The sequence below is a fragment of the Polypterus senegalus genome, unplaced genomic scaffold (assembly GCF_016835505.1).
Source record: "Polypterus senegalus isolate Bchr_013 unplaced genomic scaffold, ASM1683550v1 scaffold_5022, whole genome shotgun sequence".
NCBI classification, from domain to species: Eukaryota; Metazoa; Chordata; class Cladistia; order Polypteriformes; family Polypteridae; genus Polypterus; species Polypterus senegalus.
The window spans coordinates 1-27,469 of NW_024378717.1; the positions used below are offsets into that span (position 1 = coordinate 1).

Here is a 27,469-nt window from a genome sequence, read left to right on the forward strand (position 1 = left end):
AATGACACGAGGGTGAGACCAGAAACATCCTGAAAATCAGAACGTCTAGCTCTACGCTCCCAGTCTTTGCAGTGATCAGACAGGTTGTTCCCCTGTGTTCATTCTATCATCATTATTGCACATTTCAGAGCCTCCGGTGGTTGTACGTGATTTGCGGTCTCTTGAGGTGGTTAAGGGCTCAGATGTTGTACTACAGTGTGAAGTTACTGGAACGGCACCCTTTAAAATCACCTGGTATAAGGATGCTAAAGAAATGTGGAGCAGTAAGAGACACACTTTTAAGGATGAAAATGGAGCCATTAGCTTCCACATTTCAAAATGCGATGCTCTAGACGTTGGCGAGTACCAGTGCACTGTTACCAACGATGTGGGCAGTTGCACTTCCAAGTGTAAGCTCACAACTAAAGGTTGGTCACTTTGTAAAAATTACCTTTGCCCATCTATATTGTCCTGCTTTTACTTTGCCCATATACATTCATTCTTAATATTTTTTTACAAACAGAGCCGCCATCTTTTATCCAGAAAATAGAAAACCTTGTCACAGTGGTGGGACACTATGCATTGTTTCAGTGTACTGTAACCGGATCGCCCCCCTTGTCAGTAAGATGGCAGAAAGACGAAGACTGGCTCTCAGAGGGGGCTAATACTGAAATGAAATTTGAGAACAATGTGGCAACACTGAAAATCGGATACGCTGAAGCCTCTCATAGCGGAAGGTACACCTGCCAGGCCATAAACGAGGCAGGAACTGACAAGTGCTTTGCCACATTAGTAGTGAAAGGTTGGTGCTGCAATTGGGTTCTTGGGGTGGTCTTGGAGGGTAAAGGGTTCCCAGCCATTCCCTTGCTGATTCTTGCCTTGATCTTGCATCTGCAGAACCTGCTGAGATCACAGAAAAGTTCAAAGCGATGAGCGTGACAGCAGGTGACCCGATCAGCCTGGAGTGTACTGTGGTGGGCACTCCTGAATTGAAAGTGAGGTGGTTTAAGGATAATAAAGAACTCTTTCCGAGCAGACAGTATAAAATCAGCTTTGTTAACAACGTAGCCAGCTTGAAGATTCAGTCAGCCCACAAAGATGACATGGGCGAGTATTCCTTTGAAGTTTGCAATGACATTGGAAGCAGCACTTGTAAGGCATATCTGACCGTTCTAGGTTGGTGCTCGTCTTTGTTTCCTTCACATTGCGCATGTTAATCTCTTGGTTGTTTCTTAAGGCTGAAAAGAGTGCTCTCATTTTTTTTTTTGTATTGCACAGAGCAAGTAATTCCTCCATCGTTCATCAAAAAGCTTGCCGACGTGCAGCAGGTTTTAGGATCTTTCGTCCGAATGGAGTGCAAAATTTCTGGCTCTCTTCCAATCCACGTGGACTGGTATAAGGATGGCAGCAGCGTAGCTGGCATCTCAAAGTGCCACACTACCTATCAAGACAACACCGTGTCCTTGGAGATTCGCGACATCGAAGTGGATGACGCCGGAACTTACACCTGTAAACTGGCCAACACTGCCGGAACTTCCGATTGCAGTGGTACCTTAATGGTTAAAGGTCAGCTGATCTTTCTGTCCAATCACGTGGACTTATCTTTATTTCTTAACGAGGTGGCTCTTAAGCTGGGCATGAAAGGGGCGTGGTCAATCTGTAAGTACACGCCCACATTCCAGTCCCCGCACCCTTAATTGGCTTTAACTGAAGTGGAATCGCGGAGTAAATGAAATGGGGATACTGGTGGGCCACCATCTTAATGTCTTCTTCTTGGAAATGGTGAACTACTCTTTCTTTCTTACTGTAAAATCTTGTTAACTTCTAACCTCTTGATATTTTGTTTTCTTAACACATTTTTTAGAACCACCAAGCTTTATAACGAAACCAGAAGACCAACGAGTTCTCCCGGGGGCTGCTGTGCATTTTAAGAGTACTTTTAAAGGAACGCCCCCCTTTACTGTAAAATGGTTGAAAGATGACCGTGAAATAATAACCGGACCAACGTGTTTTGTTGGACTTGAAGGGTCGTCGTGCTATTTAGACCTTTTCTCTGTTGATGTTTCCGACAGTGGAGTATACACGTGCCAAGTTAGCAATGACGCTGGCACAATCAGCTGTGTGACGCAGTTATTTGTCAAAGGTTTGCACAGTTTCTTTCTTTTTCTTTCATATCTTCACCTGTAAGGTGGCGGAGGGGTTAGGGATCTGCACTGGCAATCGGAAGGTTGTTGGTTCGAATTGCCAGTAGGGACTCTGCTCTGTTGGGCCTTTGAGCAAGGCCTTAACCTGCAACTGCTGAGCGCTTTGAGTAGTGAGAAAAGCGCTATAGAAATGCAAAGAATTATTATTAAGTGATCCTATTACATTCTTCTCACTAACTTTTCTTTTACAGGATCCTCTTAATCTTTAAAAAAAAATCAAGACAATGTTAAATCTTTCACCTTTGTTTGTTAGTTAGTTAAGTCAGGACATGTTGATGCTCTTTCTTTTATGACACTTCTCTTGCTGTCTTCATTTCTCAGAGCCTCCCACGTTTGTAAAGAAACTTGAGCCCTCCAAAGTGGTGAAATGCTCCAACGCAGCCCACTTTGAATGCAAAGTCACCGGGTCTCCGGAAATCCGAATTTCTTGGTTCAAAAAGGACACGAAATTAAGTGAAGACGAAAGGCACAGGATGTCTTTTGTGGATTCTGTGGCTGTTCTTGAGATTGAAAACACCAGCGTTGAAGACAGCGGTGACTACATCTGTGAAGCGCAGAATGAGGCCGGGACCCTGAGCTGTAGCACAGCACTTATAGTCAAAGGTTAGAAGCCATGTTTCTTTCTTCCTTTCTTTTCAGTTTTTAACAGATTGTTTTTTTAGATGCTTGTTTAGTTTTGAATCATGCTGTTAAACTGGGCTGTGGTGGGTCGGCGCCCTGCCCGGGGTTTGTTTCCTGTCTTGCGCCCTGTGTTGGCTGGGATTGGCTCCAGCAGACCCCCGTGACCCTGTAGTTAGGATATAGCGGGTTAGATAATGGATGGACGGATGGATGTTAAACTGGGTAATGCTGGGAAAGCACGGACTGTGTCCTTGGACAAATTGATGTACAATATTTCCATTCTCAGCTATGGCCGTAAGCTTTGATAGTGGCCAGAAAGAATGACATTTAAGGCAACGTTTCTCAACCTTTAATTATTCGCGACCCGAGTTTTCATAACAGTTTTAATTGCGCCCCCCTCACGTTTTTTTGAAACCCTAATAAAATGTATTCCGATATTTTTTGCTGCCGATACACCGCTACAAGTTTTATTATACCTACTTAACTTTTTATCTAACTCTAGATTTTTTGTTCTAGTATCAGAATGTAGTTTTAGTTAATTTGTTTTGGTTTCAATAGATGGATTTTTCATATTTTTGTTTTCTTTTTTTCATATCTTCACGTCCCTTTTTTTGTTAGGCGCACCTCACAGGTTGAGAACCGCCGATTTAAGGAACGATTGTCCAATTTAGGTTCTTATATAGCAGGGGTCTCCAACACGTCGCTCACGAGCCCGGTAGCTCGCAACCCCTTTCCAAGTAGCTCACCAAAGGATTAATGAATCCTACATACATTTGAAAACTTGATTAGTCAAATTAGGAAATTAGGGGTAGGCGACCTTTCTAAAAAATCACATCACGATCCACGATCTGAACTGCAATCTCTCTTTTCAACGTGGCAGACACTTAAGAGAATATCCTGACTCAAACTCATCAGGACCGAAGTAACAGTTTATTTTAAATATCAAACAAAGTTGAATTCAGTTGTTCTCTCGTTCGCTAGCTAAGCGGAGTTAAGGAAGACGCCCCGAAGATGGCGAGTGAGTGAGGAAGGCCCCTCCCCTCCCCTCAGTCTGCTGCGTGTTTCTCAGATTCATACAAATAAATCGTTACCTGCACGCGAACTCTGACACATAGTGAAATGAGAGAAGTCGCAAAATCAACCGGAATGTTCAAGCAAATTAGAGAAAAAACCCGATCTAAATTCGTGAAGTAGTTTTCTTGTGAAAAGTGGACAGACATACAGACGTTGGGTTTTATATTTTATATATTAGTAAACCTTCAAAATAATGTGCAGTTAAAGTCTCAACAACATTTCTGGAGCTTAACAGATAACCAGATAACTCGAAGAATCTTCACCAAGCAGCTCTGAAAATGTCCGCTTTGTTTGGGTCTCCATACCTCTGAGAGTCTGACATGAATGTCATGAAGTCAAAGTGCAGAACACGACTGACAGACGGACATTGAAATGACTGAACCTAAGGGGGCTCCACTCCACCATACACCTCAGTGCCAGTCATCTGACTCACTAAACAACACATCACACATGCGACTGGACCTGTGACTAAAGTGACACAGTGACAAATGAAGAAGTCAGATCGGTGGATTTGGAATTGCATTGTTCTGTTTTGACAGCATTCATGTTTTAATTCAATAGCGTGAGAGACACTAGAAAATACATACAGACATACAAAATGGACTTGCAGGTGAACTCAATATTTTTTTGTGATGTTTTAATGTAAAATGTGAGTTGTGGACACCAACATTTTGTAAATGTTCAGGCATTCAGTTATTTTGGGTTGAAATAAGCGATGAGAATAAACATTAGAAAACAGGAGTAGCTGTCGGCCATTTTAACTTTGTAAAAGTAGCTCTCAGGGGAAAAAAGGTTGGAGACCCCTGTTATTTAGGGTTGTAGAGGTTACTGTCCATGAGAGCAGTCTGGGAGGACCACAGAATGGAACTGCTACTGCCTCGGGCACCTAGTGAAGATGTCCTCTCATTGTACTGCTGGTCATGAGGCATTGAAAGATCCTGAGAAAAAGGTTGGGTCTGATATGTGCAACCTTGTGGAGAGACCCCCCTAACCGAAGGAAATGGACAAAAAGTGACAGGGATTTCCCTTTGCTTGTTTTATTGTTTAAAATATTTTTCTTGATGGACTCCGGAGAACTTATTATGTGACAAAACTGGAAATGTGGCTTACATTGCCAACAGTCTTATTTGCTGGAGAGAATCTGCACTCGCGTAATCAAGCAAATAATTCTGTTCCCTGATCTTGACAAAACGCCGCACTTTCTCTTTTAGAGGCCCTTTCATTTTTCAGCTGATTCATTCATCAAAGTGATTTCATTCAAACAATGTATTCGACTTAATCACATCAACACATTTTTATGGCACATCAACAGTGGAGATTTTCAAATGAAAGGTTTGGATCACTCTGGTTCAAATTTTAGTAAAGGTTGTGATTTTTGGTCTCCTACCAAAGCTGGTAAATAATTTCAGGTCACAAGGGCAATAAAAAAAATACCAGGAGATGAAAATACATTCTAAACGTTGTAAAAATTCAAATTAACCCTAGATATGGGGACATCGTAGCTTTTACCTAAACAAACAAATGACAGATTTCTTATGTTCAAACCAATGATGGCAGTGCCCATACTAAAACAATATGGCAATGAGGGAGATCAAATTTAAAATCAAATCAAAACCAAAAATGAATGCAACATGGAATTCTTTAACGTCAGAAGTCTCCACGGGTTTTCTGAGGCCTAGTAACGACTATAAACAATTTAAATAGTCTGAAAGCACGAACAAAATGACCATTGGACTATAATCTGAAGCCGCAGTGTTTTTCCATCAGTGAGCCTCGTGCATCGTCCTGTCATTATCACCTTTATGCAAAGCCCTGGAAATGCTGAAATTTGCACCTAGAAATGATGAAAAGCTCAACAGGAAAGGCAGTATTCAAAGCACTTGTACATTTCTAGTGAGCGCCTTAGGGGGGGAGTCCCCTCCAAACACTATTCAGGTAAACAGAAACTGTTAGGAATGGTGTCACACAAGTGAACAGACACAGGGAGTAACGGTAATTATTCATCTTCCCTCTTGTAGAGCCCCCTGTGTTCGTCAAAATCCCAGAACCAGTGGAAGGCATGAGAGGCAAAGATTTGAGTCTTGAATGTGAGCTCTCAGGTTCACCACCCTTTCAGATCACCTGGTATAAAGACAAAAGACAGATCAAGGACAGTAGGAAATACAAGGTGACACACGAGGGCTACAGTGCCACCCTCCATATTTTAAATTTGGAAGCCTCCGATATGGGAGAGTATGTGTGCACTGCAGCAAACAACGTCGGCAGCGACACCTGCACTGGTGTGGTGAAGCTCAAAGGTTAGTAAATCCACAGGCATGGTCTTCCTTATGAAATGTTCTCTTGTGGTGACTCTTTATTTCTTTAACCTTTATGATCTCTTAACTTCTTCAGAACCCCCAGTCTTTGTGAAGAAACTGACCAACACGACAACTGTGGTGGGAGACGAGGTCACTCTGACCGCAACAATAAAAGGCTCACAGCCAATTAGTGTGTCGTGGGTCAAAGACAAGGAAGACGTGATCCGAGACAGTGAAAATACCAACATATCATTTGAAAATAATGTTGTCACTCTGAAAATCAGCAACGCGGAGCCAGTCAATAGTGGCAAATATGTCTGTCAGATTAAAAACGATGCAGGAATGCAAGAGTGCATGGCCACGTTGTCAGTTCTAGGTCAGTACAGAGACGTCTTTGCCGGGCTGTCCTCTTCCGCAGTTCTTCTTCGCTGCTCTTGCGTATCTTACTCAAACCACCAACTGTACTCTGCCTTACTTTACAGAACCCGCAGCCATCGTAGAAAAACCAGCCCCTGTGAGTGTGACGGCAGGAGACGCAGCCTCATTAGAGTGCACGGTTGTTGGCACTCCGGAGCTGAAAGCGAAATGGTTTAAGGACGGCAAAGAACTTGTCTCTGGCCGAAAGTATAAGATCACCCTGGTCAAGAATGTGGCCGCACTTAAGTTTTTGTCTGCTGAGAAGGGCGACACTGGCGAGTACACGTTTGAGGTCAAGAACGATGTTGGTGCTAGCAGTTGCACGACAACGGTCACTGTTTTCGGTTTGTTCTTACTTTCCCTGTTTTCTTCACTTCACATTTATTAGCCAATGATGTAACCAAGATAAAAATGGGTAAATGTCATGCCGTTTCTCCAACAGATAAAATTATCCCTCCATCGTTCACAAGAAAATTAAAAGAGACGCAGGCCATCTTAGGTGCCTCCGCCCAGATGGAATGCAAAGTTTCAGGGTCCACTCCTCTAACAGTCGAATGGTTCTTTGATGGCGATGAGATCACAGATGGAGAGAAATACCAAATAGCATACACCGAGAACACATGTTCTTTGCAAATTAACAATCTTGAGGTGTCTGACGCTGGAAAGTATAAATGCCAGGCATCTAACACGGCGGGAGCAGATGAATGTGCTGCCACTTTGACAGTCAAAGGTCAGTAAAAAAACCCATCTTGAGCCAGAGATGGACCCAAGTCTTTTTTGCGATCTCACACTCTTGCTCCTCTGGGGCCTAAATATTCTTTTCTTTTGTCTTCTGTCCTCCTTCTTCCTTGATGTGTTTAGAGCCCCCCTCTTTTGTGAAGAGGCCAGACGCTCTTGAAGCTCTGCCAGGCTCGAACGTCACATTTGTTGCCACGGTTAGCGGAACCCCTCCGCTCAAACTGAAATGGTTTAAAGGCAGCAGCGAGATAGTAACGGGACGAAACAGTGCCGTTCTCCTGCTAGGCACAACAGCTTCTCTGGAAATGATTAACGTTGACTCGTCCCGATCTGGCGAGTACACGTGCGAAATCACTAATGACGCCGGCAAGGATGTGTGCTCCACAAGTCTCTTTGTGAAAGGTTGGTGTCAAAAAGACGCAACTGTGCCCTCCTTCCACAAAGAGAAGTGTCCTAATTGATATTTGTGCTGTTTTATCAGAGCCAGCAAAATTCCAGAAGAAACTTAAAGAGTCGAGCGTCGAGGTGGGCAAATCCCTGTTTCTTGAGTGCACTTATTCGGGCACCCCTGAAATTCTAGTCCAATGGATGAAGGATGGCACCGAGATCAGTGCTTCGGACAAGTTTATCATAACCACCACGGAAAACTCCTGCATTCTGGAGATCCTGGACTGCCGCAAAGAGGATGGTGGCAGATACACTTGTGAGGTGACAAACGAAGCAGGACGGGACACGTGCCAGGCGGGAGTGTCCATACTTGGTTGGTGCTCTTTAATGATTTGCAATGGAAGGGCTGCTTGCTTTTCTTTTCGCTGTCTGCTTTGGGCTGGAATCTAACCCCCACGTTTCTATTGTACTTTAGAGCCCCCGTATTTTGTGCAGAGCTTACAGCCCATGGACGTGACAGTAGGAGACTCTGTCTGTCTGAAATGTCAAGTTGCGGGAACCCCTGACATCAAGGTGTCCTGGTATAAAGGAGATACCATCCTACGGGCCACTGTGAACTGCAGAATGGAGTTTATGAATAACATTGCAGCTCTGAAACTGAACAAAGTGTCCAAAAATGACATCGGGGAGTTCACATGCAAAGCTGAAAACCGTATTGGGGCAGCATCTACAAGCACCTCCTTGAATGTGCAAGGTGACCCCGCGGCTCTTTGTGATCAGTTTAAGCTTTGCTCTTTGTGTTTTTGTTTTTTTTTGCTTAGTCAGTCTTTAATTGCGCTGTTCTGTTACAGATGCCAAAACCCCACCCACCTTCACGCGGAAACTCACGAGCATGCAAGCCATTGTGGGTAATCCCATTGTGTTTGAGTGTCAGATTTCTGGGACATCCCCGATTGAGGTTTCTTGGTATAAGGATGGGAAATCTTTAAAGGGACAAGCCGATTTCATCACATCGTTTGCAGATAACACTGCAGTTTTAGAAATTGCTTGCACCGATAAGTCGCATTCTGGTGAATACACCTGTGAAGCTTCCAATGCTATCGGAAGTGCTTCTTGTCGAGCCAAGCTCGGACTTCAAGGTTGGTCTCAGTTTGTGCATTCATGTCACTTTTTGTTTCTTTACATTTCTTTCACACGATTCTTTGATAATTTTCTTGCAATCATGACGTGTCTGCTTTGTGTTTCATCCTAAGTCATTCATTACTCTTCCATTTCAATTTTAGAGCCCAAGTTTGCTCCCGTCTTTGACAGAAAGCTCTCTCCGGTGGAGGTGGCCGTGGGAGACGTGATTGAACTTACCTGTCATGTGACTGGCACGGCACCGATGAAAGTCACATGGTCAAAGGACAACAAAGACATCCGAACAGGAGGAAATTACAGAATCGGATTAGCTGATGACGCCCCCAAGCTGATTATTCTTAAGGCCGATAAAGGAGATTCGGGCCAATACACATGTCATGCTAGCAACGATAAGGGGAAGGACTCTTGTACGGCCCAGGTGGTGGTCAAAGGTATTTCATCTCGGATTCTTGCAAACCAAATTCCAGTAATTCGTTGTCTTCTTTTTATATTTTTTTTTCCCAGCAGTAAAGCATGAAGCCTCTTCTTCTTTCATTTTAAATCTCAGTCTCAGTACTAATCTGTGATGTTTCTTTGTTTACTTGCCAACACACATTTATGGAATTTCTGCTTCATCTTTGACTGATTATGGGGCTCATTATCAAAAGTTAGAATTTAGCCTCTCAGTTATGAGACTTATGAGTTATGAGTTAGCCTCTCTGCTGCCTCTCAGTTATGAGACTCGGGTTCGCTTCTTGGGTCCTCCCTGCGTGGAGTTTTCACGATTCTCCCCGTGTTTGGACTGTGGGAGGAAATCAACGCAAAGACATGCAGGTTAGGTGCATTGGCGATCCTATATTGTCCCTAGTGTGTGCCCTGTGGTGGGTTGGCGCCCTGCCCGGGGTTTGTTCCTGCCCTGTGCTGGCTGGGATTGGCTCCAGCAGACCCCTGTAACCCTGTATTAGACAATGACTGACTGACTGAATTCTTTACAAAACCCTCCTAACAGAATTCCCAACATAGTTAGTTTTTAAAAATGTTTTTTAGTTCACCTATAACAGAATAATAGAATTGAAACTTTTTTAATTATTTTGATTGACTGTATTTTTACTCTTTACCGAGTACAGACATGTGCAAAAGTTTCCAACTATATTTTCCACACATGGACACGTAAATTAGGGTAAACTCACTAAACGGAGTTATTTCAGTTTGATTCACACAATTATTTTGGCAAAGATTGTTCATTGAGATGATAATTCACAGATGGCCAGCCGTTTTGTTGTGGAAGAGTCGGACGGTGACCCTGTTTTTACCTTAAGACTTTCTATGTGGATCTGAGTATCGCTAAACCTTTGCCTCTTACCCTATCCCAGCGTTTCTCAACCTTTACGTATTTGCGACCCATGTTTCGCACCCCACTAACATTTTTTTAATACCAATTTGTTCTTTTTTAATTAATGATATATCATAGATGCATATTTTATTATACCTACTTAAGTTTTATCGACATTTATCTAACTCTATATTTATTTTTCTAGTATCCGAATGTAGTTGAAGTTCCTTTGTTTTGGTTTCAATAGATGGATTTTTCATATTTTTGATTCTTGTTTTCTTTTTTTCACATCTTCGTGCCCCCCTTTTTGTTACTTTGCGCCACCCTAGGGGGTCTGCCCCACAGATTGAGGACCACTGCCCTATTAATTCACGCTTCCCAGCCAGTCATGAAGAGGCAACTGCACTAAGCAGCTCCCCTTGTGGTCGCTGTCTGTGGTTAAAGTGCTCCAGTCTCTTATTTCTAGACACCAGAAAGGAAACACAGAAGTGTGTTCATACGTTTATTCACTCAGCATATAGAATTACATTCTCTAAATGACACTTCTTAATGTGCCAATAGCAGAAGAACAGAACAACGGAGTGTGACGACTCATAACATTACAACCTGGATGGACAGCAGCTCTTCTTGCTACAAGTCTAGGCACCCAGAGTGTGCAGAGGCTCAGCTGGTTCTTTTAATCTTGCGTTGCGCTTCTGAGCTCAATCATTTTTCAATCCAGAATGATCTCTGTATGGGATCGATGAAAGGAGGGAGACCTAGAGCGTCTGGCGAGTATTGTATGTGTATGCATTCACAGTGGATATAGAAAAGAATCCTCCCCTTGGAAATATTCCCATTTTTTGTTGCTTTACGGCCTTAAATGTAAACACACAGACTAATATTTTTTTCCAGCTTTACTTACTCAATGCCATCTATAACATCCAAGTGAAAGATATCACGATATAAAAAATAAAAAACAAGACCCCTTGGATCAAATAGGCGTCATAGTGAGGGACCATTTCCAGTCTTATGTGTAGGCGTTTGGCTTTAACTCAATATTGGCAAGGCAAAATGAAAAATTGAAATAAAATGCTGGCATACCTAAACGCGTGAAGACCGTTATGCATTCTGACGTTTTTAGCCTCTTGATGGCCCTTCCATCAGGTCACTTGTCGTTCAGGAGATGAATTCGGGGCTTCTGTTGTCTACTAAGTGACCTGCTCCCTGGCGTCGCTGCTGTTGCCCATTTCTTTCCAAATCACACAGTTAGGCTTCCTCTCTGTTTTCATTGTGACCATGTCTGTAGACCTTCCAAAGCACCCTCCAAATATTAATAGGATTTACCACCACAGCCTTGCCATTCCATTTGTGTTGTCACCAAAACCAGTCTCCTTCTTTTCCATTGAGAATTCTTGGGTCTTACCCCATTACAATCCTGTGCTACCCCTCCTGCTTATTAAATTTCTTGTTCATTGTGTATCCCATCATAAAAGGCATATTCAAAAGATTTCCTTTACATTGTATCACAGTTCTAAAGTGAGCGATGGTAATGCAGTGGCAACCCACCTACCTCACATGAAAAAGGCAGCTTTTCATTGGAATGTCTTCTCGTATTCATTGGCATGACTGGGTGGTCTCTCTTGATCATTTCTTATGCCAGCTCTTCCAGAAGTTCTTTCCCTGACAGTTTCTTTATGTGACAGTCGCACTTGTCTTATCTTACCCACCATCTACTTTATGGCCATGATTTCCTTCATCATCTCTTCAGTTCTATGTCAGCCATACCAGCAGGGAAACAAGCCCACTCTGTGCAATAATAGACCGGGTTGGTCTGAGGGGAACCGTTCAACTTTAATTTGAATTCTCTTTGCTCTATTATGGCGCCCATCTCAGAGCGTTGATTCTGAATTCAAAATTTTTGCTGCTGTGTGACATAAAGTGAGATTTCTTTTACCATTTTCTTTGAATGTCTCCAGTGAGTAAAAGTGGTTATTAAAGTGCAGTTGATGTCTCGTAATTTAAGATTTTTTTCTAGCTATAACTCAAAATAAGTCTCTTTGCATGTCATAATACTAATTTGCAATACTGTTTGATATCCTAAAATCTTTCTGCAAATTTTCTTCAGTAGCATGCAATTTAAAAAACAATTTCTACCTGGACCACCACGTGTAAGTGACCCCCATCTTCTGCTCAATTCATTCCTTCTCTTTCATATTCATTTATTGGATGTTCTATTATTTATTTTCTCGCAATACTAGCATACCTTTCTTGAGAAAAGTGTTTTACACTGCGTTGCAAAACTATAACAAACATCTGGATCATTCCACCAAACCTTCATGTTGTGTTTCATTTTGTTCTAGAGCGCAAAGTTCCTCCTACCTTCACTAAAAAGCCAACTGAATCGGTTGAAGAGACCGAGGGCAAGCCCTTGAAGCTTGAAGGACGTGTGGCAGGTTCCCAGCCAATTCTTGTGAAATGGTTCAAAGACGACCAGGAAATTGACTTTTCAGACAAATACGACATGTCATTCAGAAATAACGTGGTCCTTCTGCACCTTAAGAAGGCCAGCTGTGCTGATACGGGCTCTTACACGTGCACGGTGTCCAATGAGGCTGGGACTGCCTCCTGCAACGTATCTGTGCTCATCTCAGGTCAGTGGGACTCTTGAATGGTAGCAGTTTGGCTCTTTCTTATTGCATGCTTTTATATGCACATATATATAGTGGCAGTAGGGGGTGCTAGTGCTCCCTTGAACCCTCAGGTACCACGCTAGACACTGGATACAAGTCCAAGACTTTTTATTATTTATTAATACTGTGCACAAAGCACACTCCACACTACTCATATATCAAACAACAACAACACTATTCTGTCTCCTCCTCGCCCTGACACTTCGCTCCTCTACCTCCCAGCTCAGCTCAGTGTCTGGACTGAGCCATAGTCCTTTTATAGCCCCTGACCCGGAGGTGTTCCTGTCCCATCACTAAACAGTTCCTTATTCCTTCCGGGTCAGGGCAATCAGTCCTTTACTTCAACCCAGGAGCACGTCATTCCTTCCTGTCACGTGACTGTGACGTACTCCCGGGTCATAAGGCATAAAAGAGCCCATAAGCCCCCCCACAGCGACTCCTGGTGGCCCCAAGGTATCCAGCAGGGCTGTGTATAAATACTACAAAGTCCATAAGGCCCTGCTGGACCTCGGGGCACGATCCTACTGTCGGGAGAGCTCCTCCTGGCGGCCTGGGGGTGAGGACCGGCATGAGAAGCCGGCAGTCCTCCACTATATATATATATATATATATATATATATATATATATATATATATATATATATATATATATATATATGTATATGTATGTATGTATGTATATATACTGTATGTATATATATATATATATACAGTATGTATAATATATGTATATGTATATGCATATGTATTTAACTGGCTTTCAAAATGTTCTCACTTAGCTACTATAAAAACAAGATTTCTTTCCCCTTTTTCATATTTAAAAATGTGTTGCGGTATAACAGGTAATATTCCCACTTTGCATTGTTAACACACCATTTTGATCCCAGTTACATAGCGATGGACTTTCTGGTTCACTACTCACTACTCACTAGCCTCCTTAAGAGTCCAGATATAAACCCTTGACGTATATTTTTAGGAAGTCACTGCACACTGGAGAGATTCTAAAAAACTGGAAAATGTCAAATATCATCCCATTATATAAAAACAGTGACAGGGCAGATCAGAGCAACTACAGGCCAGTAAGCTTAATGGACATCACAGGAAAATTACTGGAAGGAATTATTAAGGAGAAGAGTGAGCAACACATGGCAAGGACAGGACAGTCAGCGTGGGGTCAGAAGAGGGAGGTTGTGTTTTACTAACAGGCTGGAATTCTATGAGGAGGCAACCAAAGGATACAACCAAAGTGGAGCAGGAGAGATTATTGATCTGGACTTTCAGAAAGCATTTGATGAGGTGCCACATGAGAGGGTGGGCATCAAACTAAAAGAAGTGGGAGATCAGGGTGATGTTTTTAGATGGGTGCAGAATTGGCTCAGACACAGGAAGGTGAGGGTGATGGTGTGAAGAACTAAGTGACTGTTGTGGCCAGCAGGGGGCAGTGTGGGTGCCACTGCTATTTTTAATATATATAAATGATTTAGATAGGAATATAAGGAACAAGCTGGTTAAGTTTGTAGATGATACCAAGATAGGTGGATTAGCAGATAATTTGTAATCCGTTACATCATCACAGAAGGACTTGGACAGCAAACAGGCTTGGGCAGATTTGTGGCAGATGAAATTTAATGTCAGTAAATGTAAAGAATTACACATAGGAAGTAAAAATGTGAGGTTTGAATACACAATGGGGTCTGAAAATCGAGAGTCCACCTTATGAGAATGATTTAGGAGTCGTAGTGGACTCTACGCTATCGACTTCCAGTCAGTGTTCAGAAGCCATTAAGAAGGCTCACAGAGTGTCAGGTTATATAGCGCCTTGATGTGTGGAGTACAAGTCACAGGAGGTTCTACTCAAGTCTTTATAACACACTGGTGAGGACTCATCTGGAGTCCTGTGTGCAGTTTGGGTCTCCAGCCTACAAAAAGGACACAACAGCACAAGAGAAGGTCCAGAGAAGAGCGACGAGGCTGATTCAGGGCTACAGGGGATGAGTTATATTATCTTATCTCCTGATTCCTTTTATCAAGCCCTTGCAGCATGTTGTTCTCATTCCAAGCATGACACTAATTTCTGGTCTAGCGCTTAATTAGTGCACTCAGTTTGTACACCAGCATCTCCTCTAGTGTGCGAAGTGGCCGATATTTATCTATTTTGCACAACATGTGCTCGATCCTAAACTTTGCCTTTATGATCAAGTGATGTAGTGGCGAATCAGAGCGATTATTATATCACAAATTCAGCGAGTCAAGTGAACTAACTCAGCTCATCAATTTGTTGAGGATCTCATTGTATTAACTCTTCATTAGTGCGCTCTTACACCAGTTACTGCAGCTGGAGATGTTTTAAATGTATCAATTCCAGTAGCTTTAACAGCTCGTGTTTTGTCAATAACCTTTACGTATTCCAGTATCATTGTTTTCTATATTCAAAAGTATGATGTGTATACACAACATATTGTAATGAGCTGGAGGGGCGCCAACTGCTGATGAGTGGCCCTAAAAAGGACCTTTGGCTTTCTGAGTGGTCACTTCATCCATGCTGGCTCAGGTGGTCTGTGGCTCCACGTGTCCCCAGCTGCTTTGTTCCTTTGCACCCGGCTCCACCTCACTCCGCTCACCCGTGATTAGAAGAAGCCCAAAGCCCACACTGTCCCCCAGCTCTGTTAACATGACACTCATTATATCAGGTCAATTGTCAACTCTAAATTACTTTGACATATTTGCGTGTAAACTGTGCGAGTGTCCCATCCACTCCTTCACCAAGAAAAGAAAGAACGATCAAAAATATTATAATTGTTATTGTACAATCCAGTTTCCAAAAAAAAAACATGAAAAATTGTTTCTGATTTCAGAGCAAAAAAGGGCTCCATCATGTGATTCGCCATTGCAACCAACGACCCTCGCAGAAGGGGACGTCTTGCACCTGACGTGTCATTTCCAGGGATCAGATCCCATGAAGGTGCAGTGGCTTAAGGACAGAAAAGAGGTGAAGTCTTCAAACAAATGTAGGATGACGTTTGAAAACCACACGGCTACTCTGGAGATCTCTGAGGTGACTAAAGCAGATTCAGGGGACTACTTGTGCAAAGCCACCAATGATGTTGGAAGTGATTCCAGCAAGGCCAAAATAACAATCAAAGGTATGCAATTGCTCTGTCCCTCCTTCTTTCTGATGCATGTTGGGTATCTTTCTCGTTCCATCCGGGGGTCCATTACCTATCACTTGAACTGCGATACACCAGTTCAGAATAAGAGAATGGAGTAGATAGTTCTTTTTATATCTTGTGCCTCTTCAACCTGGCATGTGTTTGATCTCCATATGGTTGGGTGGGTTTCATCCCACACCCAAACGACATTAGATGATGCTCTTTTCTGACTGTAAACTTTCCCTCTGTAAGTGAGTAAGTGTGAGTAGGTTCAATGATGCTCTGGTGGTCCCACCAGATTTGGTAACTGCCTGCTCCACAAGTCCCATGTGTGTTTCTTCTCCATTAGGCCAGTAGGTGGTTAGAGAGAGCGAGATTAGGAGCCTGCACTGATACACCCACCACATGACAAACCACCTCAGGAACCCAAATTAGGGCCACACAACGGGTAACACCTTAGCACCCCAGTAGTTCAAATGGAGTGGAACAGTAGCTGGAGTGCCAATCCTGCCACCAACTGCCAAGTTTTACCTGCAAGATGGAGGACCGGCTTGTAGGGCTGGATGACGTCATACCCAGGACAGGGCCTTGCTCCTGGGCCTAGTGGAGTAGAATCGCTTCAATCCAGCAACCTTCCAATTGCCAGCAACAAGATCCCTTGCCTCAGAGCCACCACTCCGCTAGGTGCATAGCTATGAAAAAAATGTTGGTTAACTGATGCTAAAGTAAATAAAAAATCAATTTTCTAACAATTGCAAAAATGTAATATTTGACAGTAGAGAACAGCGGTAAAATGTATTTATTAAAGCATTTGCAAAGAAAAGCAGGAACAATGACAGTGGGGCTCTGAGAAGTGTGAAGGAGCACCACCTGCAAGTAACTAAAGTCAAATGTTGACAGAAGATCAAATGTATCAAAGTAAAGTGGTGTTTTGAAAGGAAGGACATATGGGATACATAAAGTATCGAACCAATAAATAACAAATTGAATGAGTCTGTTGTGAGGAGAAAGAGAGCAGTTCAGGGTGAAGTGATGGAGTCCCCAACGAGATCCCTGTTTAAAAGTGACAACGCTGATTTAAAAAGGGACAAACACAAAAGAGATGAACGCAAAACGTTCACTGATCGTTAATGAAGTCCTACTGTGGGCAGTCTGGTTACGACAGTCATGGTCCTTGGAATGAGCCTCCTGCTTGAGCTCTTTCTTTTACTGTATAGCGGGGCAACTGGAATGGGGGGGACTTCTGTAGGTGAACCAAAAAGGACATCATTCATCTTTGGAGGGTTCCTACTCTACTCCAAGGCTGGAAGAGGAAGAGAATTTAATAGCTGCATTACACTCTCACTTCTTCCTCAGTTTACCTCGTGAACTGAGCCTTCCACACGCTTCTGTAGCACACATGCGTGACAATGACTACAGGGTGGTCCAGATCTAATTATGCAATTTTCATTACTCCATAACTTATTAAGTTATATAGAAAATCACCCGTAAAATCCCGGACCATCGAGAAGTGTGTGAACTGACAACATGAAGAATCGTCTTTGCGCCAATCTGTCTTCGCATAAATCAAAATCATCCAGATGATCTGGATCTGCATAATTAGATCTGGACCACCCTGTACACAACACATCAGTCCTTAATTGAGCAGGCAGGATGGTTTCCTCACCTGACCACCTAAAAAACACCACAGTTCATTCTGCTTTCCACCCTCTTTATTTAGCCTCTCCTGTCACCTACCACCCCTTACATACCAAACTCAGCTTCTGATTCCAGACTCAACTACTTGAAGGCAGTGACCATGTTGGTAGCCACCATCTACTCACATTGGCTACTCATTTGCTTCCATGGACTCCTCATACTTTGCCATTTGTCACCATTGATCCTCTTTTTACAAACTGAAAGCCTCAATACAGAGATGTTTTATGTAAACTGTGGACAGCAGTAAAATGAGCCTTTAAAGCAATTTAAATAGGCCCTAGTCAGTTGGTGCCATCCAGAACCTTGTTCAGATTCCTCTGGAAGGTCCATCATGTCTGTTTGTGTGTTTTTAAGTTCAATATTATCTTCTGATTTTAGAAAAGTCTGCTGCAGCACCATCAGCACCTGGAGCTCCAGCTGCCACTAAGCCGACTAAGTTGGACAACTTGTTCTTCATTGAGGAACCCAAGAGTGTCAAAGTCACTGAAAGTAAGTGGAATTCTTTTCATTTGTCCTGGAGTGTGTTGTTTCTTCACATTGAGACTAGTGAAACATTTATGGGGTTATTCTTGAAAGTTGTTGTACCTCCAGCAACAGCCAGGAAAAAGACATATGACACACAAAGTGCACTATTAGGCCAGTATAAGAGGACACAAATCACAGAAACGTTTGCGAGAGTTCCCTAAGTGCCTCCTCGCCTGGATCTGCCACCTTAGAGCTGCTGTCTTATTCAACATATCTCTGTAAAAGTCGACTTCACCATTTCTCCAGCTAGCAGTGTGATTCAACTGTGGCTTATTAGGGTCCCTCTTCTGTAATATATGGGTGGCATCTGAACATTAACCTCTTTTTTTATTGCAGAGGGCACAGCAACTTTCTTTGCCAAAGTTGGAGGTGACCCAATACCCAATGTCAAGTGGATGAAGGGCAAATGGAGACAGATTAACCACGGTGGACGAATTGTCGTGGAACAGAAAGGACAAGAAGCAAAACTAGAAATAAGGGAAGTGACCCGAACAGACTCTGGTCAATACAGATGTGTCGCCACAAACAAGCATGGTGAAATTGAATGTACCACCAACCTTGAAGTCGAGGGAAAGAAAGAGGTTGTCATTGAAGGAGACCTGAGGTCCAAACTGAAAAAGTAAGTTGATGGTTTGTCTTTAAAAGCTGGACTGCTTGAGTAAGACAATGAAATGAGTGAAGTGATACTATTCAGCCAAATTCAGTTCCAATGCTTCTTCATGTATGAGAAGTGCTCCATTTTTGTTCATGAAAGCATTTTCCAGAGGTGGTTTATCGAACAATATTTTTGTAAAAATATATGCGTTTGGGCTGTGGTGGGCATATGACTGCAGGACTCGACATTATGACGATTATGTGACATGTGCAACATGATATTTTTTTATGAACTTTCTGATATTGTTTGCTTTTGGTCACCATAGATTTCTGTTCTATTTCTTGCTTATTTATTCTGTTCTTTGTCATTTGCAATGGTGATGGACAGGTTGACAGACGAGATCAGACAGGAGTCCCCATGGACTATGATGTTTGCTGATGACATTGTGATCTGTAGCAATAGTAGGGAGCAAGTTCATGAGAGTATGCCAAACCAGCCTACATGTGTTTTGTGGACTTCGAAAAGGCGTATGATTGTGTCCCTGATGGAGTTCTACGGGGGCTGTTTCATGAGAATGGGGCACCCAACCAGCTGCTGCAGGTTATTTGGTCCCTGTACAACCAGAACAAAATATACAGGGTGTGCACAAAGTCTCTTTACAGTTTCAAAATTTTATTAAAATACAAATGAACAGACAAATCATGGCACATCAAGGCGGTGCTCGATTTCTTGCCATGTTCTCTGTAGCATAGCATCAATGGTGGCAATGGCATCAGTGATCTTTTGCTTCAGGTCATTAATGTCCCGTATCTTTGTTCGATACACAACATCACATGGGGGTTTTCTGAACCCCAGATTCTCACATTATGTATGTTCAGTTTCCCTGAAACATGGAAGGTTGCCTCGTCACTAAAACAAACTCGGGTGAGGAACGTTGCATCCTCAGACATTCGTTCCAGCATGTTAACTGCAAACTCTTTTCATCTTGGTTTTTCATTTGGTTCGAGTGCCTGTAAGAGTTGCACTTTATAAGCGTACAATCGCAAGTTCTTGTGTAGGACCTTGTGCACTGTTGAGCGTGGTAGCTGTAACTGCCTGGCAGCAGTACGGATGGATTTTGTAGGAGAACGAGCAAAGGATTGTCTTACAGGATCGACAGTTTTCCTCCGATATCGTTGTCATCCACTCCTTTCTTTATCCAATACTGTCCCTGTCTCCATAGACTTCTTGTGCCATCCACGAATTGACGGACGTGACGTGGATGTTTTCCATACTTAGTCCTGTAGTTTCGCTGAGTCTGTGTATCCGATTTGGTTTCAATAAACCACAATACACATTGTGCCTTTTCTTGAGGAGTAGCCATTTTCTTAGATTTTTTTTTCAACAGCCTCTCTTTCATCAACAGGGTACCTGAAATGCACAAATGCAATGTGATTACAAACTTTGATAACGACTGAGTACATCGGACAAATCTGATTAACATATCACATCAATTGCCTTTTTAATAATTTTTTGAAATTGTAAAGAGACTTTGTGGACACCTTGTACTTCTGGCAGTAAGTCCAACTCATCCCTAAACAACCCAGTCACAGTGACAGGTTTTCTACTTTAGCTCTCTTATTTTATTTCATACACCCAGAAAGGTCTAAGGCTGCCAGACCCCAGCTATGTGAGATGGCAATCAAAGTGTTAAATACTTAGGCAGCACCCCTTACAGTACTTACTGCTATCTAATGGGCTTGGTGAGACATTCTGACCACCTATGATACCCCAATACTGTACTTTCAATTCCTATAAATCATTGGGCCTTTTCCCTATCCAGTGTCACGATTCCTCTTGTACCAAAGGTAATCTCTTGCCAGCCGTAAAAGGTAAAAGGTCCTGGTCAAGTTTCAGATTGTTAATGTTTGCCTGCCTGCTCAAAGTCCCATTACTTCTTGTTACTTTTGGGCTTCACTTACAATTTGGATCTTCTATTTTCTTTTCAATAGGGTGCCTTCTAAGCAAAAGGAACCAGAAGAAGATAAGCAAATTGATATTGTTGAACTTCTGAAGAACGTGGACCCCAAAGAGTATGAGAAATATGCACGAATGTATGGAATCACAGATTACCGTGGCCTTCTCCAAGCAATCGAGTTTATTAAGAAGATGAAAGCTGAAGAAACTCACCGATTTGTGCGTACCAAACACTTTTATATATATATATATATGTATATTAATAACAGAACATTAGAACACTCTAGACGAGAACAGGCCATTCAGCCCAACAAAGCTCGCCAGTCCTATCCACTTATTTCTTCCAAAAAAACATCAAGTCGAGTTTTGAAAGTCCCTAACGTCTTACTGTCTACCACACTACTTGGTCGCTTATTCCAAGTGCCTATCGTTCTTTGTGTAAAGAAAAACTTCCTAATTCTTGTGCGAAATTTTCCCTTAACAAATTTCCAACTGTGTGCCCGTGTTCTTGATGAACTCATTTTAAAATACAAGTCTCGATCCACTGGACTAATTCCCTTCATCATTTTAAACACTTCAGTCAGGTCACCTCTTAATCTTCTTTTGTTAAACTATAAAGGCTCAGCTCTTTTAATCTTTCCTCATAACTCATCCCCTGTAGCCCTGAATCAGCCTAGTTGCTCTTCTCTGGAACTTTTCTTGTGCTGTTAAGTCCTTTTTGTAGCCTGGAGACCCAAACTGCTCCCAGTACTCCAGATGAGGCCTCACCAGTGTGTTATAAAGCTTGAGCAGAACCTCCTGTGACTTGTACTCCACACATCAAGGCGCTATATAACCTGACATTCTGTTAGCCTTCTTAATTGCTTCTGAACACTGATGGGCAGTCAATAACTTAGAGTCCACTGCGACTCCGAAATCCTTCTCATAAGGTGGACTCTCGATTTTCCGACCGCCCATTGTGTATTCAGACCTCACATTTTTACTTCCTATGTGTAATTCTTTACATTTACAGACATTAAATTTCATCGGGCCACAAATCTGCCCAAGCCTGTCTGCTGTCCAAGTCATTCTGTGATGATATAACGGATTCCAAATTATCTGCTAATCCACCTATCTTGGTATCATCTGCAAACTTAACCAGCTTGTTAGTTATACTCCCATCTAAATCATTTATAAAAATTAAAAAGAGCAGCGGCCCCCTCACTGCCCCCTGCTGGTCACCACTCTTAACATCACCTAATTCTGATGAGGTTCCTCAACCCATCACCCTCTGCTTCCTGTGTCTGAGCCAATTCTGCACCCATCTATGAACCTTCTCATAGAATTCCAGCATGCTAGTAAAACACGACCTCCCTCTTCTGAACCCGTGCTGACTGTCCTGTCCTTGCCAGGTGTTGCTCAATCTTCTCCTTAATAATTCCTTCTATTAATTGTGATGTTTCATGTTAAGCTTACTGGCCTGTAGTTGCTTGGATCTGCCTGGTCACCCTTTTTATATAATGGGATGATATTTTCCATTTTCCAGTCCTTCAGAATCTCTCCAGTGCGCAGTAACTTCCTAAAAATATGTTTCATGGGTTTATATCTGTACTCACTAGCCTCCTTAAGAACTCGAGGATAAATATTATCTGGTCCTGGTGATTTGTTTGATTTCATCTTATTTAATCGGAGCTGCGCTTCTCCCTCTATGATTTCCAAATCCCTCAGTACCTCCTTAGTAGTCCCTGTTACTGCTCTGAGGTTATCCATTTGCTCACTTGTGAACGTATTCTTCTTCCCTTCTCTCCATACAAAAGGCTTTAATTGGGTATCAATCTGTTTTTCAGGGAGCTGAATATGAAGGCCGACGCCCTGAAGAGGAAAAGGATTTCGATGATCTAGTCTCATTCTTGCAGCAGCGAATGACCCAGACTGAGGTATGATGAAGGAATGTCCTTATCAGTCTTATTCTACAAAGTGTCTTTAACTGCATGTGCCATCACAAAAGAATTATTTGTTGAACAAGAATTAGTCGTGTTCTCTAAACTTTGTTAAAATATAGTGCTTGTCCTATTTTTTCTGACAGCCTGTCACCTTGATCAAGGACGTCGAGGATCAGACTGTAATGAAAAAGAAAGATGCACAATTCGAATGTGAGATTAAGATCAACTATCCAGAGATTCAGCTGTCATGGTACAAAGGAACTGAGAAACTGGAGCCCAGCGACAAGTATGATATCCGCATTGAAGAGGACAGGCATCTGCTGAGAATTTCCAACTGTCAGCCAGAGGATCAGGGCAACTATAGAGTGGTTTGTGGTCCTCACATTTCAGGTGCTAAGTTGATTGTCATAGGTAGGTCTCCAGGTCCTGTCGATGGTGTTACGCTTTCCCATGCGCTAGCAATTGCAGGTTACTGACGATGTTTTGCTGTTTCACAGAACCCATAGTGGAACGCCACCTGCAGACCATTTCTGGTAAGGAAGGCCACACGTGCGTTTTGACTTGCCAGTTTTCTGTGCCTAACCTAAAAACTCAGTGGTTCAAAAATGGAAAACTGATAGAGCCAGATGGAAGATACTCAATCGAGGTGGCTGGTAAAATACAGAAACTGTCAATCAAGGACCTAAAACCAGAAGACCAAGGAAGGTTCAGCTGCAGATATGAGAACCTTGAAACCTCTGCTGATCTTTTGGTTGAAGGTTTGTATATTGAGCAAAAAAAGACCATCCAAAAATCTTGCAGGTTAGAGAGATTTTAGCACTTTAGTATCCAGAGCTCCATTTGTTCTGGTGATTTTTTCATATATTTTTCCAATTGTGGACAGTTGGTCTAGTAATTTATAACAGGGACAGGACACACTGCAGTCAGACGCAAGGCCGATGGGCGCCTAGGACCGGGTAGCAGCTGTAGGTGACTCCTGTCACAGTCCAAGGGCTGAGTGACTTCAGTCACTGGTGATTGCCTCAGGAGAACTGAACGCAGTCCAAGAGCGGGTGACTGACTCCGGCGACACTGAGGTAGAGCGGCAAATGTGGGGAAGGAAACGCTGCTTACGGAGGCTCATAGCTTCGTGCTTAAATGATGAAAGTGCGTTTATTTCAAACCATCTTTATGGTTTACTTGATCAATTCTCTCTGGCTTTGTTCACCATGTTTTTTGTGAGTCTCTGAGTTTCCTTTTTTCCATTATTTCCCCACTAACTCTTCTTTTTGTAAGCTCAATAGAGCAAATTCGTTTGATGCCATTCCTCTACTCCATCTTTTTTTATCATTTTGCCGTCATCCTCATTCCATCATTATGAAATCATGCTTTTGGTGACTCACCTTCACATTTTTTACTAATTTTTTTTTAACCCATCCTCTGAGATTTTTAACACCCTTTTTTTTTTACTACATCCCTATGTGATAGAGGAGTGAGTTTGTGATTTCTGATCTGTGTGCAATTCTAACAGCTGTCAGTAATGAGGAAACGTTCAATGTTGTCAATATGGAATTTGCAGTGCAAAAATATAAATTGATGCCACGTCTTTGAAGTATCGAGGCAGCGCTCCGTAAATAACTAGCAGTAAATTAATATTCTCCCGTGCTGTGCGTCTGTTACAGCTCAGAAAATCAAGTTCACGAAGACCATTCAAGATATTGTCGTCAACGAGAATCAAACAGCCACCTTCGAGTGTGAGGTTTCCTTTGATGGCGCTATTGTTTCCTGGTATAAGGACAACTTTGAGCTCCAGGAAAGTTACAAGTACAGCTTCCGAACTGAAGGCCGACGCCACTTTATGACCATCAACAATGTCACTGCTGAGGATGAAGGTGATTATTATTGCAATCTGTGTACCTGTTAAAAATCGGCCAATCTCAGGCATTCTTCTTTTCACTTAGATTCATTTTTATTATTCTTTTGTTGAGAATATTCCTACAACTTTATTTTTAAGGAACATGACCGTTTTTGACTTTTGGATCCACTCTTAGTTAGATAAATATATTCATATTTTTGTTATGTCATTTCAATTACGTCACACCAGCTCAGAGTCTCTGGACTTTGTCGATGAGTTTCTAGGATGAAGTGCGTCGTTCTTAAGGAAAGCTTCTCAAGAGGCCCAACATGTCACGTCACAAAGGCTCCTCAATAGATCTCAGTGCAAGGCTCCCCCTCTCTATCATTCAGTCAAGATAAGGAAACTGTTTTAAAAAATAAACACCATTTATTGATACAAATAATGTAGCTCAAAGTGCTTTACATGATGAAGAAAGAAATGAAAAAATATAAAAATAAGATTAAGCAATACTAAGTAACAAAGAATAAAGTAAGGTCCAATGGCCAGGTGGACAGGAAAAAACAAAACAAAAAACAAAATCTGCAGGGGCTCCAAGGCCACGAGACCACCCAGACCCCTCTAGGCATTCTGCCTAACATCAAAGACCTCAATCAGTCCTCATAATATTCAGGGTTCACATGGAAGAACTTGATGATGACGGTCATGTGGACCTCTGGCCTTTCATCCATCAATGGAGGGACATCACGGTGCTTTGATTAGGTGGTGAGGGCACAGAAAACTGGAAAAAGAACAGAAGATAGAGTAGGGGTTAGTATGGATTTTAGAGCTACTATGAATAATAATAATAATTAATTGAATATACAGAGCATCAGGAATAAACTAAAATGAAGTGATGAGAAAGCCATGTTACAATAACTGGTTTTTAGCCGTTGTGTAAAGTGCTCCACCGTACCAGCCTGGTGAATTTCTATCAGTAAACTCGTATTCCAGATTTGAGGTGCATAACAGCAGAAGGCCGCCCGCCCGCCTCACCACTTCTTTTAAGTTTAGCTCTTGGAATTCTAAGCAGACCCTCATTTGAAGATCTAAGGTTACGATTTGGAGTGTAAGGTGTGAGACATTCCGAAATAAAAGATGGAGCAGATTATTGAAGGTTTTGTAAACCGTCAGCAGTATTTTAAAGTCAATTCTAAATGACACAGGTAACAATACAATACAATACAATTTATTTTTTGTTTGGCCCAAAATCGCACAAAAAGTGCCACAATGGGCTTTAACAGGCCCTGCCTCTTGACAGACCCCCAGCCTTGATTCTCTAAGAAGACAAGGAAAAACCCCCAAAAAAACCCTTATAGGGAACAAAATGGGAGAAACCTCAGGAAAGGCAGTTCAAAGAGAGACCGACCCCCTTACCAGGCTGGTTGGGAGTGCAGTGGGTGTCAAAAAGAAAAGAGGGGTCAATACAATACAATACACAGAACAGAACAAATCCTCAATACAGTATAAAAATAAAAATGTAGAAGTATGGAGTAGAATTTAACAGTAGATGATATCCCATAATATGATTTGGATTTGTTTCTAACCATTGTAGTGACATCAAAACTGGGGTGATGTGCTCAGATTTTCTTTTCCTAGTTAAGATTCTAGCAGCTCCATTCTGCACTCGTTGCAATCGATTGAAACAATATATATATATATATATATATATATAAATTAGGGTCCCAGCCAGGGAATCCCTGTTTAATGCAAGGAATAAATAGTCCACGCAGAATAATAAGATTTGTTGCTCTTGCTCAGCGGCAGTGTAAGGATTAATGAAGCAGGACTTCTTCTGACAGCTGCCAGTCAAATGATGAATGTTCTGTGATTTTTAATGAAAGGGTCAGGAAGTCAAACCAGGGAAATAAAAGACAAAAAATCAAACTGATATGTCGTTCAAATTAAAACGTTAAGCGGTGTGGCAATAGGGGGCGCTAGTGCTCCCTTGAACCCTCAGGTACAACTCCAGACACCGGGTAAAAGTCCAATAGTTTTTATTATTATTTTCCTCAGTGCACCAAGCACCCTCCACACTACTCATACCAAACTATTAAACTCACACAATAAACCACAACTAATAAACTCAATACTCTCCTCCTCGCCCAGACACTTTGCTCCTCTCCCACCCAGCACAGCTCAGTGTCTGGACTGAGGCACCGTCCTTTTATAGCCCCTGACCCAGAGGTGTTCCTGTCCAATTAGACCACAGTTCCTTTTTCCTTCCAGGTCAGGGCAAACAGTCCTGTTCTTCACCCCGGGAGCACCTCGTTCCTTCCCGTCACGTGACCGTGACGTACTCCTGGGTTATAGGGCATCACAGAGCCCATAAGCCCCCCCACAGCGACTCCTGGTGGTCCCCAAGGTATCCAGCAGGGCTGTGTATAAACACTACAAAGTCCATAAGGCCCTGCTGGACCTCGGGGCACGATCCTGCTGTTGGGATTGCTCCTCCTGGCGGCCTGGGGTGAGGACCGGCATGGGAAGCCGGCAGTCCTCCACAGCGGAAATCAAGCCCTTTGTACAAAAAAGAACTACGTTAACCAGAAGGAGATGAAAACCCAAAAATTCACACACCAAATATTCTTGTTTTTGAATCCTAAACTTGGCTGATCCAAGTGTTCATGTGCTAAATTTTTTATGGTTGTGCCAATTACTTTGTGTGTCGCACAATCCCAGGTGGTTGTGGGAAAGGTTGTCATAGCAATCGGTGACACAACAGTGACAAAATGATGGTGCCTATAAACAATGCCGTTGTTGGAAGACACTAAAAACAACTTTCTCAGGACATCTGCTAGAGAGAATGCCTGGAAACGTGCCTTAAATTGATCCCCTTGAGGCGCTCTCAGTGCCCACATTTTTTTCCATCATATATTAGCATATCTATTATTTTGAAATAATTTACTGTAC

The 27,469-nt window shown here is 42.4% G+C and overlaps 1 protein-coding gene across 1 annotated transcript; it reads left to right on the forward strand.

Moving 5' to 3' along the window:
• Window positions 1-128: 128 nt before the first annotated feature.
• LOC120519622 (titin-like) lies at window positions 129-24,683 on the forward strand (the record flags this gene model as incomplete). Its single annotated transcript, XM_039742556.1, has 24 exons — window positions 129-407; window positions 503-781; window positions 877-1,155; window positions 1,258-1,545; window positions 1,844-2,122; window positions 2,505-2,786; window positions 5,897-6,175; window positions 6,270-6,551; window positions 6,658-6,936; window positions 7,035-7,322; window positions 7,454-7,732; window positions 7,812-8,090; window positions 8,193-8,471; window positions 8,569-8,856; window positions 9,001-9,288; window positions 12,512-12,802; window positions 15,697-15,984; window positions 18,067-18,177; window positions 18,550-18,832; window positions 20,800-20,983; window positions 22,591-22,680; window positions 22,830-23,097; window positions 23,184-23,444; window positions 24,348-24,683. Coding segments are annotated over 24 exons (6,245 nt in total), but the record flags the coding sequence as incomplete, so codon positions are not given.
• Window positions 24,684-27,469: the final 2,786 nt, after the last annotated feature.